At 47.3% G+C, this 26244-nt stretch overlaps 1 protein-coding gene across 1 annotated transcript in view; it reads right to left on the bottom strand.

Moving 5' to 3' along the window:
• Window positions 1-25991, bottom strand: part of SLC6A11 (solute carrier family 6 member 11) — a 132823-nt gene extending 106832 nt beyond the window's left edge. Inside the window, exons 1-4 of the mRNA XM_047096724.1 lie at window positions 25733-25991; window positions 22628-22762; window positions 22368-22508; window positions 18983-19073 (exon numbers count right to left, since the gene is read on the bottom strand). Of these exons, the coding sequence (XP_046952680.1) occupies window positions 18983-19073; window positions 22368-22508; window positions 22628-22762; window positions 25733-25991 (626 nt within the window). The remainder of the gene's footprint in view (window positions 1-18982; window positions 19074-22367; window positions 22509-22627; window positions 22763-25732) is intronic.
• Window positions 25992-26244: the final 253 nt, after the last annotated feature.

Here is a 26244-nt window from a genome sequence, read left to right as displayed (position 1 = left end):
AAATAAGCCCGCTCAGGAGAGAAAGTGGGCCAGTGCAGATGGTGTGCTTTTCCCATTCCACTCCAGGCTGTGAATTTTTCATTAAAGAAGCACTTACATGAGGTCCCCAGCTAGCAGGGGTGCACATACACATATGCCTTCTTGTTGATGTAGTTGTTTTCTGAACTGGGACTTGAAAACTGGAAACGGCATGGGGACAGAGGGACGGCAGAGGGGGCAGAGCAGCCAGGAGGGAGCTGGCTCAGGTCCCCTCTCTTCCACATTTTGGATGCCGCAAACTTTTGAGTCATGCAGCCTGCTTCGGCGCCCTCTCGCTTAATTGAACAATCTAATTCCCAGAATGGGAAGCAGATTACTAAAAGCTACGCAAGATGAATTGCTCTTTTGTTTCACCAGACACTATTTGAAAACATCCTCAAACTATTTTCTTTAGGTTTTACCAGCACTGACTCTAACTAGCAATGGACCTCGGGTTTCTAAAGATAGAAGGCTCAGGGGCCAGGTTCTCAGCCTGCAGGGCTGTGGGTTGTTTTGAAACCCACAAGGGCAGCCTTTGAGAGCCCAGGGGCTGGGGCACTCAACTCCGGAGACTTGGAGAAGGCACAGCTCTTCCTGGGAAAAAGCTTTCTTAATGACCCTCCCCATGAAGTGCTGGAGAGGAGAAAGGTCTGAATAAGGAAGAGTTTGCTGCCAACACCCTGGCAAAAAAAAAAGGGGACCAAGGAACAGACCTCCTGACACTGTCCAGGGAGCGGGAAATGTTGAAGACTAAACAGAACTCTTTGGAGGCATTTACTCAAGTTATTCTGAACACCTACTATGAGCCAGGCATGGGAGCAGGTCCTTCACGAGGTATCTTTTTTCAGACCACACGTGTAGAATATTTCTGGAGATAGCTACCCAGAGCTTGGCAGTGTGGTGCCTCTGCTTCTCCAGCCCCTGGCACCTGTAGAGATGGACTGGGTTCAAACTGGGCGCTGTTCCTTACCAGCTGTATGACCTTGGGGAAGGGACATCGCTTCTCTGAGTCTCAGCTTCCTCATCTGTAAAATGGGAATGACAATACCTCCCTTTGACAGGTTTCCAAGCATCATTTAACCCTCCCAACAATCCTTGAGGTAAAGAGAATCACCATCATTTCAAAGATGGGGAAACTGAGGTGTGAGCGGTTCAGTAACTCACCCAAAGTCATACCAGGAGCAAGCAACAAAGCTGGGATTTGAACCTAGGGATCCTGGCTCCAAAGCCCGCACTTCCAGCCTCAATGCTAGCTCTGAGATTCCCCTGTAACACTAAAATCATTGCCTTCTTCTCTTCTTCATTAATGAAAGCTGTCATTAAACGCATGCTCCAAAGCTATCTTACGTGTTTTTGCATATAACATAAAGGTAGTACGCAGCACATGTCCTTCATAATTTATTAATTTATTCAAGTAGCACTTAGTAAGATGTCTTTAGTGTGCCAGTGTTACACCGGTGGTCCAGAAAGAGCTCATGTTCTAATGGGGAAAGCAGACAAGAAAATAGAACTGGACATAGAGAGGATCAAGACAGAGAAATCATTGGGACCATCATCGGGGATTTGGCCAATACCAGGATGTGGAGATCAGAGTGAGCCAGGAGATCCTGGAGGGTAGGAGGGAGTCAGCAAAGAAGGGCGGGGAGCACTTGGGGCAGAAAGGCCACCAGGTGCAAAAGGCTGGAACAAAAGTTCAGTGAGACCAGGGAAAGGCATGGCACGTTGGGTAAGCGCGGCAGAAGCCAGGGTGAGAAGTGGGATGAGGACAGAGCTGGACTATGAGCCTTGCTGAGGGGCTAGGTCTTCATCCTGAGGGCAACAGGAGCCTCACTGAATCTTAAATAGGACTGAGACCCTATCAGATACATATTCTGGAAGACTCTCTTTGGCTGCAGTGGGAAGAATGGGCAGTAAGGGTAGAATGGGGCAGGGCTGCCTTAGTTTGCATAGTAATTGGTGAGGGTCTGGACCAAGGTAGGGGAATGGCCCTAGAGGAGAACAAGTGGGCTTGAAAAAAGCACAGGAACAAGGTGACTGCTGGGGGTGGCAGGTAGGAGGGAAGAGGGGGTTTCCAAGTGACACCCAGCTTCATACTTGGATGGATGGCGGGCATTAGCTGAGCAGGAGTGAATTGTCAAGAAGGTTGGAGGAGGAAGAGGTGAAGAATCAATCTTTTAGACAAGATGATTTTGAGGTGCCTGTGGGACACCTAGGAAGCTGCAATGCCCAGAGGCAACTGGGTCTCTGGGTGTAAAGCTCAGAAAAGAGACACAAGGAGGAGATTCAGACCTGAGCCATCAGGGTGTTCTGGGAGCACATGAGGCTCCCTTGGGAGAGCTGGAGGAGGAGGAGGAGGCAGGGGGAGGACGTGCACAGAGCCTCCAGAACCCCAACATTTACAGGACAGGAGAGGAAGGGAGGAGCCCTTGCAGGAGGGAGACAAGTGTGAGCAGAAAAGCAGGGAGCAACAGGGGAAGCTGGCATCCCTGGAGGCGGAGGACATTCCAGAAGGGGAAGCAGTCCACCTGCCACATGCTGCAGGGCAGCCTGGCAAGACGGAGGGTGTCAGGGGATTTGGGACCAGAAGGTGGGAGTGAGGCAGGGAGAACAGATCCTCGTGGGGCAGACTTCAGGCAGCTGTGAGTGAGGAGCAGACATGCAGTGGGATGCTGGTGGGGCCCTGGTGAGTTTGGCTCTTATGGGTCAGAGACTGTGGTAGCTGGAAGGGCCACACAGAACACAAGAGCTGTTTTACTTATAATGGGGTGAATGTGTTGGGGAAATCAAGAGGCCAGTTTGGAAGGAAACCATCCTTATTATTTTTTTATTTTTTTATTTTTGAGAGAGTGACAGCAAGCACATGCCCGTGAGCAGGGGAGGGGCAGACAGAGGGGACAGAGGATCCAAAGTGGGCTCTGCGCTGACAACAGATGCAGGGCTCGAACTCAGGAACCATGAGATCACGACCTGAGCCGAAGTCTGGCACTCAACCCACTGAGCCACCCAGGCGCCCACAAACTGTCGTTATTAAGAGACTGCCAGGAGAGAATTGGAAGGAGCTGGAAGCAGAGGGGACTATGGCAGGTGCCACATGAAAGCTGTATAGCTCATTACATTCAGTTCACTGTGAGGGTATTATTAGACCCATTTTATGGGTGGGGAAACTGAGGCCAAGTGAGGTAAAGGAACTTACCCAGATTAGGACTTGAAACCAGGTTCTTCCGGTGCCCACACCCTTTCCCCCACTGCTGCCCCGCCAGAAATGGACCCCAGCAAAAGGATGCCTCTCACTCAAGGCTTCTCCCCCATCCTTCACAGTCTGAGGGAAAATGGCTGGGTTCCCAAATCCAGTCTCCAGACATCACCCTCATTTCCATCTCAGCGTCTCATACACAGAGAGGCTGAGTCTGGAGAGGAGGAAACAGCCTCACACCTGGGGCTTCCCTAGCTTGCAGAGCCAGGCATGGTCTGACCCCAGAAAGCGGAGAAGGAGCAGGCAGCCAGGCCCCTCTCCTCCACCGGCAGAGAGCCTGGGAGAGGCCATGTGGGAACAGCTCCCAGCGTGGCTGGCCGGCCGGAGAGGCCTCATCTTGATGTCCAGCACGGAGCCGGCAAACACATCACCTTTCTTTAACCTGCCACGGAGTAAGTGTTGCCAGGGACGCACAGACCGCCCTAAAAACTGGCGCTGAGGGGCTGGGCTATAAATAGCCTTGCTGGTCTTCCTTTCTGGTCTCCCCAAGCAACAAACAAACAAAAAAGGGCCCATCACCAAAACTAATGTGCCTTCCCTGCCCCCTCCAGAGTTTCTCTGCCTTTGGGGTTCTGCTCTCACTTCTCTGGGAAGAAAGAAGTGCAGGCCCCCAGCTCTGACTTGCTCCTATGAGCCCCAGCAGAGATCCTAAATGCCGCTGGAGGCACAGGGTAAGGACCCTCCTTGTCAAGCAACTGAGGCCTCTGCATCATGCCATCTTCCAGCAGATAGTTATCAGGTGCTAACTCCATGCCGCGTACTCTAAGGACTAAAGCCACAACGATGAGTGAAGCAGGGGTGCCCTGAGAGAGCACCCCCTCAGGTTGTCGGAGAGCTTACTACCCAGGAGTATGAAGAAAATAACAAGGACCATGATAGCCTGGATTTCCTCATGCTCACTCCCAAGGTAAAGACAACAGTTGTTCCCATTTTATAAGTGGGAAAAGTGTGGCTTAGGGAAATTAATATGCCCAGGAAGGCTGAGGCAGAATCCGAAGCCTCACCTGTTCGACTTCAGAGGCAGAGCTTGGAGCCACTGTCTGGTCATGGGGAAGATGGAACAGAACTGTGTCATTTACAGAATGACCTAGGTTGGCACGAGGAGTCAGGAGCTACTGCTCCAATTTCTTCCGTCACTGCAGAAATCCCCCTAGGCCATGAGGAAGTCCCCATCAGCCCCCAAGCACACCTTGACTTCTCCACCTTACAGGATTCATTCCTGTAAGGAATTCTTCCTCATTCTTCCTCATTCTCCCAAGCTGTAAAAATTCTACCTGTCCTTTAAGCACCAGCTCAAACAACACAAAGCCTCACAAAGTGTATTCTTGGTCCCTACCCATATCATAAGGGTTAGTCCATCCTTTCATCTAAAGGTTAAGCGAGCATCTACTGTGCACCAGGCACTCCTAGATCAGGGGTCAACAAACCTTCTTTAAAGGGCCAGTGTGTAAATATTTTAGGGTCTGCAAGCCATATGGTCACTGTCCCAACTATCTATCTTTGCAGTGTGAAAGCAGCCATACACAATTTATAAACAAGTGTGGCTGTCTTCCACAAAACTTTATTTACAAAAACAGGCAGGAGACGGGGTTTGGCCAGTGGTCTCTAGAACCCTGTCCTAGGCTTTCCAAAGAACAGCAATCCTTCCAGACACTCAAGAGTTCTCACCAGGACCTCAGTGGAGAAAACGAAGTACACTGTAGCCCTCCTTTGAGAATCTCAATGATCATCAGAATATTAAAGGTTCTAAGGAGTCCTGCAGTAAAGATACTTTTATACTCTGATTAACCCAATGTTTCCCAAATTTATTCAGAAGTATTCCCCATTAAAGCCAAACTAAAACCACAATGAGATACTGTTTCATATCCACTTGGGTACACCTACCAGGATGGCAGTAATCAAAATAACAAGTGTCCCCTAGGATGTGGAGAAATGGAACATCATATATTTTTGGTGGAAATGCAAAAATGGTTTAGCCACAACGGAAAACGGTTTGACAGTTTCTTAAAAAGCTGTTAAAAACATTCAACTCAGAGATTCCACCCCTAGGTTATTCCTAATAGCCAAAAACGGAAAAGCACCCAAATGTCCATTAACTGACCAACAAAAGGTGGTGTATCCATACAACAGAATGTTATTTAGCCACAAAGAATGTTATTTATGACGAAGTGATACATGTGATAACATGGGTGAGCCTTGAAAACATGCTAAATGAAGGAAGTTAGTGAGACCTTGCATGACTCCATTTATATGCCAAGTCCCAACTAGGCAAATTTAGGGAGACAGAAAGTGGAGGAGTGGTTGCCTGCAGGCTGGAGGAGAGATGAAGTGTAAATGGGTACTGAGAGCCCTTATGACGTGTTGGAGATGTTCCAAACCTGTATTGTGATGATGTCACGATCGGCAGTGATTCAAAATCACTGACTTGCGCACCTACAAGGGGAGCACTTTATGGAATGTAAACTGTAACCCAGTTACTAAGAAGTTGTCAGGAAGGGGGGCGCCTGGGTGGCTCAGTCAATTAAGTGGCCGACTTTGGCTCAGGTCATGATCTCGTGGTTCATGAGTTTGAGCCCCTCATCGAGCTCTGTGCTGACAGCTCAGAGCCTGGAGCCTGCTTCAGATTCTGAGTCTCTCTTTCTCTCTGCCCCTCCCCTGCTCACACTGTTTCTCTGTCTCTCTCAAAAATAAACATTTAAAGAAAATTTTTTTTAAAGTTGTTAGTAAGAAGTGTACTGTGCCATGTTTCTGCCTTTCCAAAGCAATACTTCCTCGAGGGCATTACGCAGAACACACACTTAGGAACAGCACACTGGCACTCTTGCGTCTGTTAGTCCTGTTTTGCTCCCATTGTTCAGGGGAAACTGAAGCTCCATGTATTACTGAGCTTGCCTTGGGTCACAGACGGGGCTTGCGCCCCAGTTTTCTGTTCCAGTGCCCCCCTGGCTGGAGGGTGAGATCCAGGAAAGTAAGAGGCAGTGAGGAGCATGAGTCTAGAAGAAGGGACTCTTATGGCATCAAAACTCAGGGAAGAGCCCTAAAACTTGTGCCTCATGGGGAGACGTGAACAGAGGTACTGCAGGTCAGGAGGCAAAGTGCAGAAGGGGCAGGCCAAGCAACAGAGAGGCTGCCACGGCTTTGGGGAACCCGCTGGTTCGTAACACAGCACATCCTCATGTGTATTACCTAGGTCCCACGCAGCAGAGAGGATCTCACCACCCACAGCTGGGGTCCCAGGACCCTCCAATTCCTGACCCTTTCTCCTCCTCACCAGGACTCAGCATGGCCCAAAAGTGCTGCCCAAGCCTTTCCAGTCCCACCCCACGGGCCCTTACAGTACCACACCTCTGCATCACCAGCCACCAAAAGCTCTGATGAAGTCTGTCCATCTTTGCCACCCCTCGTGCCTCTGAGACGTTCTGTGCCAAGGCTAGCAAAGAGCTACTGTCTGCCAAGGAGGGACAGCACGCAGGAGAGGCACACGTGCCATTTGGAAAAGCCCTGGACAAGGAGCTCCAGAGTGGGGAGGAGGGGTCTACTCCCAGCTCTGGTGTCTATCACCAGGAGACCTCCATCCTTTGAATGTCACCTTACCAACCGGGAAGGGGTGCAGGCTGGACGCAGAAGTGAGAGGAGCTACCATTGGTCAGCTACTCACAATGCACCACTGTCCCTTCACACTGACAGCACCTTGAAGGGTGGGACAGGTACACCATTTCACCAACGAGGGAACAGAGGTTCCGAGTCACATGCCCAGGGACCCCACCAGTAAGTGGGAGGGTCAGGTTCCCCAGCTTTGGTGCTTCTTCCCCATCAAGATGTCTACCAGCATCAGTCTAGAGCAGACGTGAGGATACATGTGTGTCAGGCATCTTGACAGTTTCATATACTTTCTTGTGGTTTCATTAAATATCATCTGGACTAGGGATGCCTGGGTGGCTCAGTTGGTTAAACGTCCAACTTCAGCTCAGGTCATGAGCTCACAGTTTGTGGGTTCGAGCCCCACAGGGGGCTCTGTGCTGACAGCTCAGAGCCTGGAGCCTGCTTTGGATTCTGCGTCTCCCTCTCTCTATCTGCCCCTCCCCTGCTCGCTCGCTCTCTCTCTCAAAAAATAAACATAAAAAAATCACCCAGAATAGAGTTAATGCACTGAAATTTGGTAACAGCCCCTTATGCATTATTTTGTGCCTGAGCCTGAATTAAAGTCATTCATTAACACCTGTGCCACCAGCTACAGGGCCATAAGCTATACACCAGGAGGCCAGCATCAATTTACATCTGTCATCACAGTGGATCAGAGTCTTTGAGTGTCACAAGCACCATCTGGCTCAGCTGAAAACAACAATATTCTTTCAAAATCAAGATTCAACCATTTTCCTAAAGGCACCTCTTGAAATCCAGCAAAGACATAATCCAACAGGTGCTTTTGTTTTGTTTTTGCTGGGCACCAGAGCCTTCTCTTCACCCATTCCCATTCATTTCTCCCTCCTTCCATCGATTATGTTCTCCCCAATCTGCTAAAAAACTCTTCCTTCAAGGACCTAGGTCCAGCAGCCTGCAAAGAGAAGGGACATGCTGGTCAGATTCTGCCATGGGATAAAACAGGCAGCTGCCCGCATTTCAGACACAGGCAAGAGGAGCATGGAAGGGCGAAGGGGCGAAGGGACGCGGGTGGGGTGGAGAGTCCTTCTCTCAGCCCAGTTCTGGCTCTGGCTTGACAAGAGAGGCAATTTGGACAAGTCCCTTAACCTCTCTCTGCCTCAGAATCCCCTGTGTGGGATGAGGACCCCCACAGTGATGTTACATCATTTATCCCCTGGGTGGGTGGTTGGAATTGAAAAAGCGTGGCTGGAGGGCATGCTCCGGGCCAGGGCACAGTGCCAGGGCTTCCCCTTCCCCTGCTGCACCATCAAGACATAAAAGAAACCTCAGACAAAGCCCTGTGGTTCACTAAATTGCTACCTCTCATTATTTAGTGTAAGTCATCCACCATTTTTTTGTGTGTGAATACAAACACACTCGTGGCTGATTCTATATACAAATATCTTTACTCCACCAATGAACAAAAGATAATAGATCATAGCTCTTCAGCACTTCCTAATAAGCTGAATTACTCCTCCTCCGCCTCCCATTCTGCGGGCAAAGAAAGTGAGTTGCCGGGAGGTGTAAGTAACGAACACACAGCTCATAAGTGGAAGCCACAGGGTTCAAATTCTTGTCCTGGGGCCCCAAAGCCCAGGTCTCTGCATCCCCATACCGCATCACCATTCTTTTAAAGAGCATTTCAGTAATTCTGCGTACAAGCAGTGCTTCTACTCTCAGCTCAGTGGTGTATTCAGACTGCATCAGCAGAAGAAGGGTTAACCACTCCTTCTTGGGGCAGGGGCTCTGGGTGAGCGGGCACCCCAGTGCTGACAACTGAGGGCAGATAGCTTACCACTGGGGGGGGGGGCAGAGCAGGAGCGTCACCTTGGGGCTCTATCACTGTCAGTGGGGGACAGGTGCTGCATGCTGCTTCTTGAAAGCGGGGGCCTGGGTCTGACTTCGAGGGTGGTTACCAGGCTAGATCTAGAGGAAACAAGGAAGCCACAACAGTGGGCTTTGACACGTAACCCCTCTCAGCTTCAGCAGTGTGGACATTGGAATGCTATTGTGTGTGCTGTTTTTTTCCTTTATTTACTTAAACATGCTTCCTACATCTTCTGCAAAAAAACATGGACTACTTTTCCAATAAGGAAATCGAGTGTCCACTGGAGAACCCACTTCTGTAAAAGGGAGCTGACCTTTACAGAATTAAATTCCTGAACCTGGGAATTTCTTTTCTTCAACACACAGAGCAAAAAGAAAGGTAAGAATGGAGCTAAATGCATAGGGAAATACTGACAGGAAGAGATTCTGAATTGTTAACAACAGCCTCAAAATTTGTGTCACCCCAAATTATATGTTAAACCCTAACCCCCAGGGTGATGGTATTAGGAGGTAGGGCCTTTGGGAGGTGATTAGGCCATGAGGGTAGAGCCCTCCCAACGGGACAAGTGGCCAGAGAGTTCTCTTGCCCCTTCCACCACGTGAAGGCACAGCGAGAAGATGGCCACCTATGAACCAGGAATGAGCTTTCACGACACACCAGATCTACCGGCACCTTGATCTTGGACCTCCAGCCTCCAGAACTGTGAGAAATAAATTGTTGTAGAAGCCACCCAATCTGTGGTATGTTTGTTATAGCAGCCCAAATGGACTAAAACACATATTTATAAATTATGTATATCTGATGCACAGATGTATCTCATTTATGTAGCTGTTGTGTTTGAATCACTTACAACATTCACTACTTCTGCAACCAGTTAAATATTAAATAATTAGAAGGAAAAGGACACAAAGTGCCAGTTTGGGTTTGCTTTGGTGCATCTCCTGAGAGCTAGGAAGGGCGGCCCAGGCCTGCTCCCTTGCAAGGGGGCTGGTGATCTCCTCCCTGCTCTCCTTAACTCAGGCCCCCAGGAGCCTCCCTGGTGGTGAGGATTGAGCAGAGAAGGAGGTGAATTCCTCTGGTCCACAGGAAACATCTGTAGGGGGAGGCAGCCCCTCCCAACCCCACTGGAGAGCAGCGCCTTCTGGAGAAACCAGGGCTGCCTTGGGGACAGCCAGACCCAGGAGTTTTGAGTTCTGGTATATGAGCTGGGCAATCCCTCAGCTTCTCCAAGATCATGTTTGTTCAACGGGAAAACAGAATTGTTTTTCTTCTGCCTATCTCATGGGGCTGATATAAAAATTAAATGAGATAATGTTAAGAAAAACGGTTTATACGATAAATAAATAATGACTAGTAAGTCATTACCAGGGCTGTGATTAAGATTTGTCACTCAGGAGGGATCATTATAATAAATGACAATGTATTCTGTAACCTCTCAGCTCCTATTTTTTTTAATTATGAAATAATCATGTTCCTGGTTTTAATTTTTTAACTCAAATAGTACAAAAAAAAATAAAAAGCAAACAAAACTCTCTTTCTCCACGCCTGTGTGCCCCCATCCCACTCTCGGGTCACCACGTTTAACAGCTTCCTGTGTAAGGTTCCGGAAATATTCTACAAAAACAAGGCATGTACATATATTTTTACAATTATGGTATTATATACAACTTTCTGCACTGTGCCTTTTCCACTTAATTTGACCTTAGAGATTTTTTTCCATATCAACACATTTTCTGTTCATTCCTTGTTAGCAGTTCTTGCGACAATACCACAATGTATCTAATCAGTATCACATTTTACATGTGTCCCTTTTTTTTTTCCAACGATGACAAACGATGTTGCCATTGGCATGCTGTTCATAACTAGAATGGTCACCCAAGTAGGATAAAGTTCCAGAAGTGGAATTTTGGGGACAAAGCTGACACACTGCCCAAGCACTGAGAGTTTTTGCTAAGTTGGCTTCCACTGCCGTGTAAAAGCTGTGAGAGAGTCCAGGCCAATTTGGAGCCTCCCCCCTGCCCCCATGAGGAAAAGCCCACCACGGATGCATGCCAGCGGGTAGCTGGGAGGCATTAACAGATCATAGGGACGTGTTCTTACTTTCTCAGGGCACAGATTGGCCAAGCAGAGTTACCATCATCCTCACAACACTGTTTCTGCCCATCCCTTCCCACCCACATGCCCTCTCTCAGGCAGAAAACTCAATTTCATGCACTTGGACCAGGAAAGTGTCCCCCCAGCCCTGCCTCCTGCGTCCACCTGGCAGCATGGGTGATCTGTCTTACTCCTATTATTCCATGGATGGGGCCTTTGGAGGCAGCCCATGGGATGATTTCAAACCCTTTGGAAAGGCACCAAGGTCCTTCACACTCGGCTCCAGCCTTGCTGGCTGCCGGCTCTTCCCCCAACACCTCAAACATTCTCCCGCTGTAGGGTCACAGCCCCCGCTACTCCTTCGGCCCGAGGCCTCATCCCCCACATCCACATGGTTGCCTCCCTCACTTCTCTCAGGTACCTGCTCAAATGTCACCTCCTTAAAGAGGCCCTCCTTGGTCCTGTGACACTCTTGTTCCCTGCCTGCTTTTTCTTCAGCAGAACGATCCTGACTTAACCTAATACTTTCTGCGTATTTGATTGTCTGCGAAGCCAGCTCCACCAGGAGAGTATGTTGTTCTGTTTATACCGTATCCCAGAACCTACAATGCTATCTGACATATAGTAGGTACTCAGTAAAGACTTGTGACTGACCAGATGCTCTGGCTCCTGCCTACTTCCTCAGCAAAGCCCCCACCATTCCCCAGGCTCCACATGCAGTAGTATGGCAGGTAAAGTCTACAAGCCTCAACATTTAGCTTCAGGTCTTGCTTCGGTTCTTGCTTACGCTATTTCTCCACCTGGCATGCTATTCAATCACTCCGCTGGCAAACGCATAAACTTCTATTCACCCTTCAAAACACAGCTAAGCCTCATCAACTCCATGAAGCTTTCCCCAAAGCCCAGGCTTCCTCATCTTGGCCCTATGCAACCATCCTACACATATCCGTTGCTTTATATTTCAAAAAATCTTTTATTTTATCACATCTTTACTTTCCAGCTTCCCCCACCAAGCTGTGTGCTTCTTTGGGGACAGATAGCACCGCCCCCTCATGTTTCTGACTACTGATAAGGTGTCCAACACCTAGTAGGTTCTCAGAAAATGTCAAAAGAACAACCAGGTGAAGAAAATGCACTGAGAGTTCTCCAGGCCCACCATGAGGGGCATACAGACCTGGCTGATGAGACTTCTCTAAGAATGTTTAAAAGAATCCACGCAGACTTTCAAAGATGTGGATGACATCTTCCTTGTAAAAATTAGCTACCACATATTGAACACCTGCCACCCGGAAAGCATACAGGCCTCATCTCTTCTAACACTCCTGAAAACCCTGAGAGTTAGGTCCTATGACCCTCCCATCTTCAGAGAAGCAGATGGAGGTTTAGGAGGGTAAGCTGCCCGGGGTCATGCACTGGGCTGGTAGAGGAAGCGATGACTTAAACTGGATTCTAGAACTTGCCGCTCAAGTCTACACTGTGCATGTCAAGGAGGTAATACACTGGGAGTGGAGTACTCCAAACTAGCAGGAGTAGACGGTGCCATGCAGTGCTGGGTTCTGACTTAGGGAAGGGTCGGGGGGCATTTCTGAACCTGCAGTAGGAGGCACTATGGCTGCTTCAGACACACAGGCTGACGCTGCATGAGGATCAGCCATGAATCCACACCTGTAGAGGCAGGGGCGAAGTGGGGCACCAAGCCTCAGTACCAGGAGCTAACTTGGGCACCCCACTTACACCCCATCAAAGTTAGTATGTGTTCTCCCCTTTAATCCTCAACAGAAATCCAGAGAGGCTGGCAAAGCAGGGAATGTGACTAATTTCCAACTCACAAATAGGAAAGTCAATCACAAACATTCTCTTTCTACACTCAGTCCTTTCCAAAGGGTCTAAACTATACCGGGCTCAAGACAGGGGAGGACCCATTCAATCCTCATCTCAGCCCTGCAGGTGAGTGTTATCATGATCATTTCCAATTTACAAATGAGGACAATGAACTTTGAGGAGTTAAGAAACATCTGTTCAGGGGCGCCTGGGTGGCTCAGTTGGTAAAGTGTCCGACTTGCGCTCAGGTCTTGATCTCGCGGTTTGTGAGTTCGAGCCCCACGTCGGGCTCTGTGCTGACAGCTCAGAGCCTGGAACCTGCTTGGGATTCTGTATCTCCTTCTCTTCCTGACCCATCCTCCGCTCATGCTCTGTCTCTGTCTCTCAATAAATGTTAAAAAAAAAATTTTTTTTTAAAGAAACATCTGTTCATTTATTCACCCTTCCACTCACCCATCTCAACTAATATTTGTTAAGCACCTAGAATGTGCTGGCAGAACAGGGAACAAACGAGGGCAGCCCTTCCTGGCATGGGGCTTACATTCTAATGGAGTGAGGGAGAAAATAAGCAAAGATGCGGGGATTTCAGTAAGGGCTACGCAGACAATAAAACAGAGCTATGGGGTTGAGAGGGGCTGAGTGCTGATATAGCTGGGATGGTCAGAGAGGGCTTCCCAAATGACATCTGCATGAAGATTTCATGGTAAGAAGGAGTCAGACACATAAGGATCTGGTGAGGAATCTTCCAAACAAAGGGAACAACAAAGACCTGTGACTGAGCATGGGTCAAGTACATACAAAGGACAGAAGGAAAGCCAGGTGGAGGAGGGCGACGGTGGAGGGGAAGGAGTCTGAGAGGGAGGCAGGGCTGGGCCCTGGGTCCACAGGAATCAGGGCTTCACTCCAGCTCCCCTGCCTCCCAAATTTTGTGTCCAGAGAAAATCAAGTGGCCACATGATTTAGAAATAATGAAATTTTAAAACCTTGTCCAGTGAAGATACACCAGAAAGATAAGACCACATCCTTCTGAACAAAGATACAGAACTGAAAACCCTTAGAGCTTAATTCAGGCCCAGCACACAGTATGTGCTCAACAAATGCTGGTTGAATGGACACCACGCAAAAGCGATTTTAATTGTACACACAGCAAATATGGACTTGCTGGAGACACGTGGACTAATGGAATCCAAGGCCTGATGTGAAGACAGACCAAAGCCCACCTAATGCCATGATGGTGGTTACACTCTTGGCAGTACTCAATCCCAGCAGAGGACACAGGCTTAAAATTTAGGACTGCAAACATATTTAGATAAATGCTCAGATGCCAGAAGCATAATGAGTTACTAAGAAAACCAGAACGGCCTAATTTTGAAATCTGACATGAGAAAGACAAATTGCCCCTGCCCCATAGGCCCCTTGCTTGAGCCACAGTCCAAGACTGACCCAGGGCCCAACCTTTTCTCACTGGCTAAGCCAATAACTTGTACCCTGAAAAGGGAAATGAACCTGTAAGACAGGGGGTGGGTTGGGCCAGGTGCCCAAGGTCAAAGTGAAGCTATGGCCAGTCATGTGCAGGGAAGTAACACCTTGTACCTGATTTTATGGCCGTTTAGGGGCTTGTCTCACCTCCGCTTCTAGAGGGCTAGAGTTGTATCCCACATTTCTGCCTCCTCCAAACGTGCAGTGTCCTTCCTATGAATACCAGGAACTCACACATTTATGGAATGAGTGAACGAGCAGGCAGCCAAGGCAGTCTATTTGGACCAAGCAGTGTGTGGGCCTGAATGAGGTCAGAGGCAGTAAGGAAAGGTACCAGGAGCACCCTGAGGTGGGGCACCCGTGAGCGAGCCACACAGGGAAACAGGACAAAGAACCAAAGAAGAAACGCTTCTGAGGAAACTTGATACAATACTTGAAGAGCTGTCACACTGGCAAGGAATTAGACATGCTCCATCCAAAGCCCCAGAAGTCAACTGTCAGCTGAATTTAAGGAAGAACTCCCTCCCAGCAAAGTATGTGTCAAATTGTGCTGCATGGACGGCTAGCATTCAGGGAGTGGGGGTAGGGTGGGGGTAGAAAGGAACGACTCCAAATGATTCCACAGGAAAATACATTTGGCAATTTGAGTTAATCAAAGACAACAGATGTTCTTGCCAAAGGGCACAGTTTTCAACACTTCTCAAATGCATGTGGCCCCAGTGGCTTTTCATAGGATGTTATGAACATCTCACAGAGTCTCCTTTCCAAGCTCATCTCTGGGAAGAGATGAATTAGAACCACCTGACAGGGGCGCCTGGGTGGCTCAGTTGGTTATGCGTCCGATTTCGGCTCAGATCATGATCTCACAGCTCGTGAGTTCAAGCCTCGCATCAGGCTCTGTGCTAACAGCTCAGAGGTTGGATCCTGCTTCCGATTCTGTGTCTCCCTCTCTCTCTGCCCTTCCCCTGCTCATGCTATCTCTCTCAAAAATAAATGAACATTTAAAAAATTAAAAATAAATACATACATACATAAAAGAACTGTCTGACAAAAGCATGTTATGAAAAGGTGATTGTCACACAGGTATCTGAGTACTTTTAGGATGTAGAATTCAACACTGAACAGATGATACAGATGCAATCTAATAGAAAACTAGAACCATGGGTTCATTCTCCCATGGACTTTCATCTAGAATGGCCACGCGGTAGGCCACAAGGTTCAGTTACACACGAGGATGCAGATTAGCTGTCTCCTCCCACCACTTTGTGTCCAAATAAGTTGATGATATGGATAGTGCAAAGGGATCCAGGAAGCAATCGATGCTGTTGGCCAGGGACCTTAGTGACAGGATGAATTCTTGCCAGAACCCACTCTGAGTTTTCGTGTAGTATTTCCAAGAAAATATTGCCTGCCTGTCTTCCTCGCATGCATCTATGCATTCTGTAAATATTCCTTGGGGATCTTCCACAGACCAGCAGTAGTAAGTAAAGCCAGACAAGGTGTTCCTTTAGGACTACCTTTTGGTGAATACAGACAATAAACAAACACATTTCACACACAAAAAATGATTTGAGGTTTTCTATATATGACACAAAGGAAATAAATGGTGAGAAACAATGTAAGTTACACAGAGATCTTCTCCATTGTGGGGTTTCAGGATCGATTCTCTAAGGGAGCAAAGAGACCCTGTTTTACAGACCCTCAAAATATGCAGGTCACAAATAAGTCTCTGTAATATGCCTCTGGGAAATCATAGCCCAATGGGGCTGGGAAAGGCCACACCAGTCCACCTACCACAGTAATCCTCTCTCTAGCACATGTCTTATGTATGCTGTATTTGACACTATGACTCAGTAGGTCTGGGGAGGAATGGAGAACCTGAATTTCTAATCAGGTATTCTAATGCCACTACTTTGTAGACATTTAAGTAACACTATTGTATCAGGAATTTTAAAAAAACCTAAATAAATGGAGGGCTATACCATGTTCATGGACCGAGAGGCTCAAACACAAAGATATCAATTTTCTTCTAATTAACCTAATCATTCAATATACTTCCTACCAAAATCCCCACGAAGTTATTTTGTTCTTTATTGTTGTTTAACCTGACAAACTGGGTCTAAAATTCATTTGGTAGGCAATTTTGGAAAAGAACAAAGACAAGTCCCCACATGTCTTACCAACTCCAGGCTTACAATAAAAATGTGGGTGTAGTATTAACACACAATTAGCTAGAGAGACAAATGGAACAGAACAAGAGCCCCAAAGTAGACCTGTATTTTTAAGATAACTATGTATGAAAGATAGCATTATAAATCATAGGAAAAAGATGAATAATTCAGTAAATATGGCTGGAAAATTTGATAATTTGTATTAAAAAACAATAGCCCTGAACTCCTACATCATGCCATGTACAAAAATAAAATTCCAAGTAGATTATATTCTTAAATATGAAAACACAAAACTTTAAAACTTTAAAATTTTTAACATTTATTCATTTTTAAGAGACAGAGTGAGCGGGGGAGGGGCAGAGAGAGGGAGACACAGTATCTGAAGCAGGCTCCAGGCATTGAGCTGTCAGCACAGAGCCTGATGCGGGGTTCAAACTCACGGGCTGCGACATCATGACCTGAGCTGAAGTCAGATGCTTAACCGAGTGAGCCACCCAGGCACCCCAAAACTTTAAAACTTTTAGAAGAACATATAAAAGATTTTTTCCCCCAACTTTGGGTAGGGAAATACATCTTAAATAAGATACCAACTGTGCAAACCAAAAAGAACAGACTGGCAAATTTGACTTCAATAAAGTTAAAACTCCAAATGCCATAAATAAATAAGAAAAGCCACACACTAGGGAAGGCAATTTGCAGCATATTTATATCTAGAATGTGTCAAGATACTAATATCTAGAATGTGTCAAGAATTCCTACCCATGAGGAAAGACACACAATCCAAAGAGAAAAGAATACGAACGGGAAGTTCACAGATGAGGAACCCAAATAGGGAAAAACACATGAAATGTGCTCAACCTTGCAAGTCATTAGAGGAATGCAAATTTAGAACAGTCGGATGCAAAACTTAAAAATTAACCAGACCAAATGCTGTCTAGAATATGGAACAGTAGAATTCTCATACACTACTGTTTGGAAAGTAAATTAGAACAATCCTTTCAGAAAGCAATTGGACATTATCTGATAAAACCGATAATAAACATGCACGCTACCATTAGCAATCCCACTCTTAGGTACAGGCCTAGAAACCTTCCTTCACGCACACAGGGAAGCATGGGCAAGACATTTATTCAGAGTTCTTAGTAACACTGGGAAACCAGAGAAAGTCTAAATGCCCATCAAGAGGAGCTGGCTAAATACAATGTAGTCTTTTTATACATTGAAATACTATACAGCAGGAAAAAATAAATGAACCAAAGCTGGTATCAACAGGGGAACATCTCAAAACCAAAACTGAGCAAAGAACAAAGTTGTAAGAAAAGTAATGGATACCATCAATAAAAAACTTTTAAGTATGCCACAAAGATCTAGGTACTATTTGGGAGATGTATATATAGCATATACATAGCTAACATACAAATAGTTTATATATAATTTTATATAAAGCTTATAAATTTTTATAATTTTATAATTTTATATGAAGCTTTATAATTTTTATAAAAGCTTATTAAAGTTTATAATTACATATTAATATAGAATGTGTATATATATGTATGACACACACACACCAACTATAAACATGAGAATGATAAGTCTAAATTCAGCATCATGACCTCTAGAGAGGGAAGGAGATGAATGGTATCTGGGAAGAGAATTAAAATGACTCATAAAACCACTGCCCCTCTACCCTACTTATAATCAGCATTAGGGTAGGCAATGTTCTTGAACAAAGCCATACTTTTTTCAGATTGAATAGTCTCAGAAAACATTTAGCCCAACCTCTGACCCACAGAGGAAACATCTCTTCCATACCCAAAACAAGGTGATCCTTCTACCTCAGAAGACCCCAAGTCAGGGCTGCTGTGTACTGTTACGCAGGTTGGCACTGTACAATTCTGGAGCACACATTTCACAATATGAATGAGGTCCCCTAGGGTTGTGCAGTGCACGACTTCTATAACCATACGTGGCAGCCCTGTAACTGCCAGGTCACAGACCCCTTTGGGATGTTAAGGAAGAATGCCCACCTCTGGGGAAATGCCCATTCACATAATTACTGCCTGTAATGTCAGTGGATTCAGACACCTCCCCAACAATGCTTAGTGACCCTCCACCAGGTAAACACTTTCAGGGTTGGGTGATCACAACCTTCAGAAGTACTTGCAGACCGTGCTATGAAACTAACCTCTCCCTTAAGCACATTTAAACTTGCCTCTTTAGAACCTCTATCCATTCAAGTTCACCTGCTTCCTTTGCACATGACACTTCAGGTACTGAAGGAAAGCTAACCTGCCCTCTCTGCCCTGGAGACTTCTGCTTTCCAGGCTAAATACACTTCTGACTTAGCTTATAGCAAACATGCTATGTCTCCTCTTTTGTTAAAAACCCTTTTTTTTAAACTATCATTTTTAGCAAGCATTTCCTGCCCTAATAAGCAACCAGGCATGCTGACATGCCATCAAAGAACAAGAAAACATTCCTCTCAGCTGCTCCTTTAGGAAACGTGTAAAATCTCTGCACTGGCTTCCAAAGCAGTCAAACGTCCCCAGAAACCAGGAAGTGCGAAGCCAGAGAAAGAAAGGGTCAGACTTTTTCCAAGGGTGGGGGCAATGTTAACTCAGCAGAACCAGGACAGAGGCCCCACAGGCCAAGGGACACGAGTCACTTTCCACTTACTCCCAAAACTCCATGACGGGAGAGGTGGCATTCTGCAGGGACACATGACTGTGGTTGCTCACGTTCAGTTTCTGGAACTCCACACAATTCTCTACAGTGGAAACAAGACAAGAAAGAGAAGATTAACCTCTGCAAGGGCTGGACCTTGGGAAACATTCAAAGCTGATGGTGCAACCAGGTGGTTTTAACTAGCCGCTCTAAGCAAACATGCCTCAGAGAACACCGAGGAGGAAAATCGATCACTTACAGTTTAAATGAGAGGTCTGGTCTGATTAGAACAGGAGGGAAAGGTTTGGGGGCACGACACCTTCTCTCACTTCCACTCCAAATGCCCTATCAAACTCTCCTCCTGCACAGTTCCGAATTTCCTTTCCTTTTTTCCACTTCCCTACAGAAGCCCTCTCCATGGCATTTATCTGTCCTGCCCAGTGGCCCCAGCAGGGGTGGAGGGTCTAAAAGAGTGAGTCGGTCACAGTGTCCCTACGACGGTAATGCATTTGAGACTCCGTTTTCCTTCACGTAGGAAGACACTAATATCGCAACTGCCTCATAAAGATGTGGGAACTGGATGAAATGGCGTGAGCCTGTAGGTGTAAAGAATTTCTGCTTTCTTCCTCATTCCCTCACTTGATTGGTCAATCCAAGAAAGGATTTATTGAATGTCTCATTTCATGAAACTTGATGACCAAGGGGGAGTTGAATTTCCAGTAAAAATATCCAACTGTTCGATCTTAAAGGCCCAGATTGACCCCCTCCTCCAGGGAGACTTCATCTATCTCCCTCCCCTGAATTCTAAGAAAAGCAGAATGTAAAGACCCTCCAAGGAACCACCTTCTCCAACTCCCTTTAATTTTGAACAGGAGAATCTAAGGTTCAGGAACAGTCAAGGGACCCATATCCCTACCCACTCCCTCCTCTATAAAGTCAGTTAGGGACAGAACTGGGAGTCCACTCCAGCCAGTGCCCCATCTCGTGATTATCACCCAGGTCTGTTTCCCACCACGGGACCTGCACCTCTTGACAGCACCCCTGTTTACAGAGCTCTGCGCCAGACTGTGAACTCCCCGAGGGCAGCTGCACTGTTCACTCTGGAGCCCCTGCACCCAGCACGGAGTCAGTGGTCTGCTTCGCTCTGGCACTGCTCTCTCCTCGCATGGGTACAAACCCTCCAACTACATCTGTAGCCTCTGGAGCAGGAAGCACCTCTCACACATGACGTTTTTACACAACACAAGTGTTCACATGCTAGGAGAGAAAGGGGGCTGCAAACCAGTGGGAGAAAGGTTTGCCGTCTGCTGGGGAAAAGTCCCCCAATCGTCTGCCTTCTTCCTGCTCCTCCTGGCAAGGACTAACCATATTCTGAAAGCGGGGGGGAGAGGGGGCGTCTGTGGGGGCCATGACATCCTGAAAGGAGTCTGAAAACCTGAGATTATAGGAACCCTCATGCTTTTTTCCAGGGAAGGGAGCCCTTAGTTTTGATCAGTCTCTAAAACAGTGCATCTCTTTTTTTTTTCCCTAGAGTAAACAAATTTCTCAGACATCCAACATTGACAAGGTATTTTTATTAAAATGACATCTGTGTACAAATAAATGAGTTATAAAGTCCTTGTGATTATAGTACTCATACGACTATAAAACCAGAATTAAATTTATACATTAAATACCAACTACGGAACACAATTCAAACTGATAGCATAAAATGTATGTGTAGGACAATGCCATTTTGTGACATTAAATGGATTTCCTGACAGGAGAGTGGAGCCAAAGGGAGGAGGCAGGGTCTGTGGAGTTCAGCTTGCCTATTCTTCCACTGGCTACTTGAGAAGCAATTCTACTATCATTTTCCTCTGGTCACACTTGCGCAATATCTTCATTCTTACAGTTTGTGGCATTCCTAACTGGACTTTGATGAATACCAAAGCACCATTTACAAATTAAATCTCTGTGCTCTCCTCCATTGGCCACCATCATCCTACTTATCAAGAACCCATCTTAAACTGTAAACACGCACAACACTGGGCACTGAAGTCTCCTGACTGTCCTCAGTGGAAGGTGGTTGTGCAGATAATCTAGAACATGTGCGTATTTTTAGAGTGCCCTCAAAATAAACACACACAGTTAAATTATCATGGAGGACTTGCTGGCCTCCAAGGATATATCCTTGAATTTTAATTTGATAAACATCTCTATGAAGTCCCCAAAGAAAGGTTAGGAACCAGTGCCCTAAAGAGAGATAGTGAGACCTCCACACAATCCAACAGTGGGAGCAGGGCAGTCATCACAGCACTGGAAGTGACATCACAGCACTTTCTAGACCTACTACTCCCTACTCCCCGTTCCTTATGCTGATAACCAACATCCCACCCAATCTTACCGTACCTCAGCCTGCAGGATGAAATGACCCTTCCAGGGACAACCTAACCACAGGTTATAACACAGATGGTGAACAGCTTAAAGCATGTGTGTTCATTCCAGTCAAAAGGCAGTGGCTGCCTGGAGCACTGCTGAGAAGGGTTCTGAGGCCAAGACTAGGCTCAAAAAGGATAGAGTTCTACAGTCAATTAGTGATGTCTGCTCTGAGCACAGCCATCACAGATAGGGAATAAATATGTTGTTGCTTTCCCTGGATTTTAAGACACCATCTTGATAGGATGGACAAATTGAAAAGCAAACAGCACATAAGAATCCAAAGTAATCTAAAGAGTTATCCATTCAAGGAAGTGGGAGAGTGGTACATTCAAATTTCTACCTGGGTTAGATTGGGAAAGTAAATAAGCAATGTGAGCTGAGTGGAGACTGTGGCCAACTTGTGGACAGATGCCTTATCCAAAGACAACTGCTTATCAGCCCCAGCTGCTGTCAAGCAAGACTGTGAGAATGTGGGTCTGCTATTGCCAGATCTTTTATTTATTTATTTATTTATTTATTTTCAAGAGAAGCGGGAAATCTGGATTTTCATGCGAGGTCTTCTGGTTTTTAAATTTTGGCAACCAAACACATTTTTGAAATTCACTGATCACTGAGTTAAAGCCTAACTGGTCTATAGGCCCATGGTTTGCAACCCTTGATCTAGCCTAACCCGTTCATTTTACAGAGGAAAATCTGACACCCAGAGGGGCCCGGCTGGAACTAGAGCCTGAACCCCTCTCTGCCCACAAAGGGCTCAGTCTCTGTATTCAGCAAAGCAAGGAAAGAACATCACCATTCTTCTACCCATGCCAATTACTGAGCCAGGGCAACCAGACCCAGTGCAGAACTGATCTCCGGTTTCAGTGGAATCTGGACTCATGTCAAGAGGCCAGGATTGATGTCCAGGACAAGGGCATACCCCCAATCCCTGGTCCCCCAGCAGGACCTGCAGAGAGACCCTCCCTGGGGACCATACCTGTGTTCCACTCATGCCCACAGGTAGCCCAGGGGAGCTCGGTGGTGAAGCAGTTGCTCAGGTAGAAAATGGCCCATGCCAGGATAATGATGTAGTACACGTTTAGATGGGCCTCGATCACCTGTGTTGCATAGCCAATGCCTGAAAGAACAAAGGGAGTGATGTGGGTCTCTTACCACCTTGTTAAAACAGTCTCAGCTGCCTTTCACAGCCTGACATCATCACCCAGGCACCATTTCATTCTTGAACTCAGTGCTTACCTTCAAACAAAGGGCAAACTTTCCTCCAACATGTAATGCCACCTTCACTCGTGAACTGTCCCAGAGCTGTTTCCAAGAAAAAAACAGGAATTCCACAGCAAATAAAAAACACCACATAGGGAATCAGGAACGCCCCTACAAGGATGCAAAGTAAGGGAATGAGGTTAAAATTGCCTCTACTATTTCGAGTTCAGCACAAGAAATCTTTAATAATCACCTACTACGTGCAAGACGTAATGTTCGCTGAGCTTGAGGTCAAGTTCACACCTTGACGACCACAGTCAGAAAACATGGCCCTGGGTTTGTGCTCTCTGCACATCTACCTCACACCTCCCAGCCTCAACTTGTTCATCTGTAAAATAGGGCTTTTAATATTTAACATCCGTACCACTTATCTCACAGAAATGTTGTGCATCTAAGATGATAATGTAAAAAGGAAGTGTTCTCTTTGCTTAATTCTATAATGTATATATTTCACTCTCTAGCACTCTCTAGGTTAAATCCATTCTCTCCCTGAACATTACATTCTTCTTTTTTATCCTAAAGTAACCTCAACAGGCTAGGTGAAGGGGACCCCTTCCTCCTATTTACTTTGGAAGTGATCTGCAAAAAAAAAAAGAAAATACTTTTCATTAAGAAAAGCATTCTCAAGGAGATGTGCTATTAGCAATATGGCGCCCCAGTACATGAGACCCAGCTATGGAGCTGACTTATAAGGGGTTTGCAACAAGTATCTATCTCCCCAGAAGGCTGACTCTGAATCAATCTGAGAAAGACCGCCATAAGCTTTAGCGCTCCTATCCTGGTACACAATACCCACTGCCTGGGCCTTTCTTTGAAACAAATGAAATAACTCAGGTGAGCATGAGCTACTATAACCAGAAAAGGATTTTCCAAATCCCTCATTCCCTCTCACCTGTTTAATAACAAAGCTTGGAAACACATGCTATTCCTCACGATCTAATCTAACAAATGAAGGCTTTAACTGAAATTGCTTTTTGCTAAATGAAGTCTCTTCAGCCTTAGAACTAATAGCAACAATTTTGATCAAACCTGATAGTAGGACCACATCCATCAAATTTTGAAAGCGTCTTTGAAAAGCTTTTTGGGGCAAGATACTGTTTTGTTGTTGTTGCTGTTTTCGTTTTCTTAGTTTCACATTGGGAAAGAAATCCTTTAAACTAGTGCTGGGATCTATGAATAGAATTGTATAGATTTTTTTTTAAAGGCAAGCAGTGGATAATCAGATACCCCAGCTATAGCAGAAGGCAAAAAGTATGTGAAAGGAACAAGACGGTCTGTTTGCTGAATATAAATCTAAGTGGTTAGAAGAAGCTACAACAGGTTCGCTAATATGCTGTGAACCCTCTAGAACCTAACAGCACTTTCTGAAAGACTTCTAACCCATGTATTCGCAAAGCTAGTACTCAAGATAACTACCTCAATTAAATCAGGATATTTGTGCACCCAGTGGGGACTCTTGGCGAGTTAAAAAAAAAAAACCTACTAATTTTTAAATTTTACTCACTGCAACTTTTTTTTCTTTTAATCTGTGCAGAATTTGTAATTAACCCAATTTACTCTGTCGCCTCCTTTTAGGAATGCATTGTTTTGTATAACAATTGCCTGTATTAAAAAAAAAAAAGATGCTAAAACGATTTTTGCCTGGGACTACCCTAAACAGGGTTTCCACAGGTTTCTAAGAAGACATGGCAGCTAATAAAGGCTGAATCTGCAAAAAGGCAGAACTCAGCTGAGGCCACAGGGCACGTTCCGGGTCTCCAAGTCCACTCCCTCTGTCACCAGTGCCAAGCCACCAACACCGGCGGCCACTTCATTACCAGTGCAGAGCAGGCTTGGAGCAGCCTGGGTTTTCAGGATGAATGTCTCCAAAGAAAGGGCCTGGGCCAAGCAGTACCCTTCTCGCTCTCCCTGCAGCTGCTCGAACAGGAAGTCCTACTCCGAGCGGCCTAACAGTGTGGTCCCTGCCAGCCAACTTCTGAGCCACCTCCACTGGGGTCTTGGGAATCTGCTAGAGGGGCAGAGGCACAGCAAAGAGGGAGGAATACACGGACACAAGCTTTTCCTGGGAGAAACTGTGCCACCCACGAAGGTTTCACAAGGTCCCTTGCCACACACCTACCATCTGTCCTGCTGATAGGACAGGTGGAGGCTCCTAAAGTCCTTCAGCTGAAAGATTTGAGGATTCACTGCAGAATCTCCACCAAACTGACTCGGACAAGCCACTAGGAACAACTCTCTCATCACCTTCCTCTCCCTGTCCCCCATTCCACACTCTCGAAGCATCTCCTAAACATTAAATCCGTGTCGTTGCTCTTTGTCCGTGTCTCTGACACCGGTGAAAGAAACCGCTTGGTGCCAGTGCTTCCGCCAGATAGGCCCGAAAAGAGGACCTAGTAAAGGCCTTAAGGGCAAATGAAAGACGGGGCGGGCAATCGAACATCAACACCTCGCCCAAAAGTCCTCCCTGTTGTCAGTCCAATCCCAGTTTAAAACAAGGCCTTGGTGTCAGAATCCCATCTTGATCTCTTTATGGGGTTACTTCTCTGACCCTTTGCATCCTCATCTGCAAAATGGGTTTGCCACTGCCTGCAGAGATGACTTTAAGGATGAAATGAGATGATGGAGGGAAAGCTGAGTCTGGCATTTCACTAAGTGCTCAGAACCCCAGCCTACACGGATCCTGATCAGAGTCCTTTTCCTTCACACTGGTTTCCAGTTGGGAAAGCTGAGGCTCCAAGGGGCTGTCTCCTGCCCCAGACGCTAAGGCACGTCTCAAAAGCAAGGAAGGGCTCCCAGCATGGGCCTCCACCCTACGCTGGCTCAGAACACACCTGGCGACCACGTCCTCGCGTGCTGGCAGGCGGCACATTCAGGTGCGAAGAAACGTGCACATGCGCCCTGGGACAGGCGAGCCTAGCCCCGGGAGAGCTCACGCGCCAGGTGGCCCAAGGCAGGCACTCCCCACGAGGGTCCCGCTACACGCAGGCGCGGGAGGGGTCACTCGCTCACCCCCTTGCTCCCCGCCCCCACCGGGCCGCTTTCCCCTCCTCATTCCCGCTCACGCCGCGCGCGCCGCCTCACCTCCTCCGTTCTTGTAGCACAGGTAAGGGAAGCGCCACACGTTCCCCAGCCCGATGATCTCCCCAGCCACGCTCAGCACGAACTCCACCTTGTTGTTCCAGTGGCCGCGCTCGTGGACCGCCTTGTCGCGCTTGTCGCGCGGGTCGCGCGCGGGCGCCGCGCCCCCGCTGCAGCCGCCGCCGCCTCCCAGCGCCTCAGACTCCCGCGCCTCCTCGGCAGCCTTCCCATTGCCCAGAGGCAGCGCCTTCTCCGCCGTCATGGCCGCGCTGGCTGCCTCGTGCGCCGGGCCCGGCTCTGCGCCGCCGCCCCGGGCGGGCTGGCTTTTCAGGAGGCGCGAGCGGGCGGGAGGGGGGAGGCAGGGGGTGGAGCTGAGGGGCCGGGCCGGGCCAGCGCGGGGACCGGGACGCGGCGCGGCGGCCCGGCCCTCAGGGCGCCCACGCCGCCTCAGCCCGGCAGGGCCCGGGAGCCCGCGGGCACCTTGCGCGCGCCGAGCACCTTGCGCGCGCCGAGCA

Source organism: Lynx rufus, unplaced genomic scaffold, assembly GCF_022079265.1.
Source record: "Lynx rufus isolate CCGP_SWC_20201006 ecotype Redwood Valley unplaced genomic scaffold, mLynRuf1.p SCAF_4, whole genome shotgun sequence".
In the NCBI taxonomy this organism is placed as follows: domain Eukaryota; kingdom Metazoa; phylum Chordata; class Mammalia; order Carnivora; family Felidae; genus Lynx; species Lynx rufus.
Note: the sequence above shows the minus strand (reverse complement) of the source record. Positions and strands in the feature narration are given on the sequence as shown.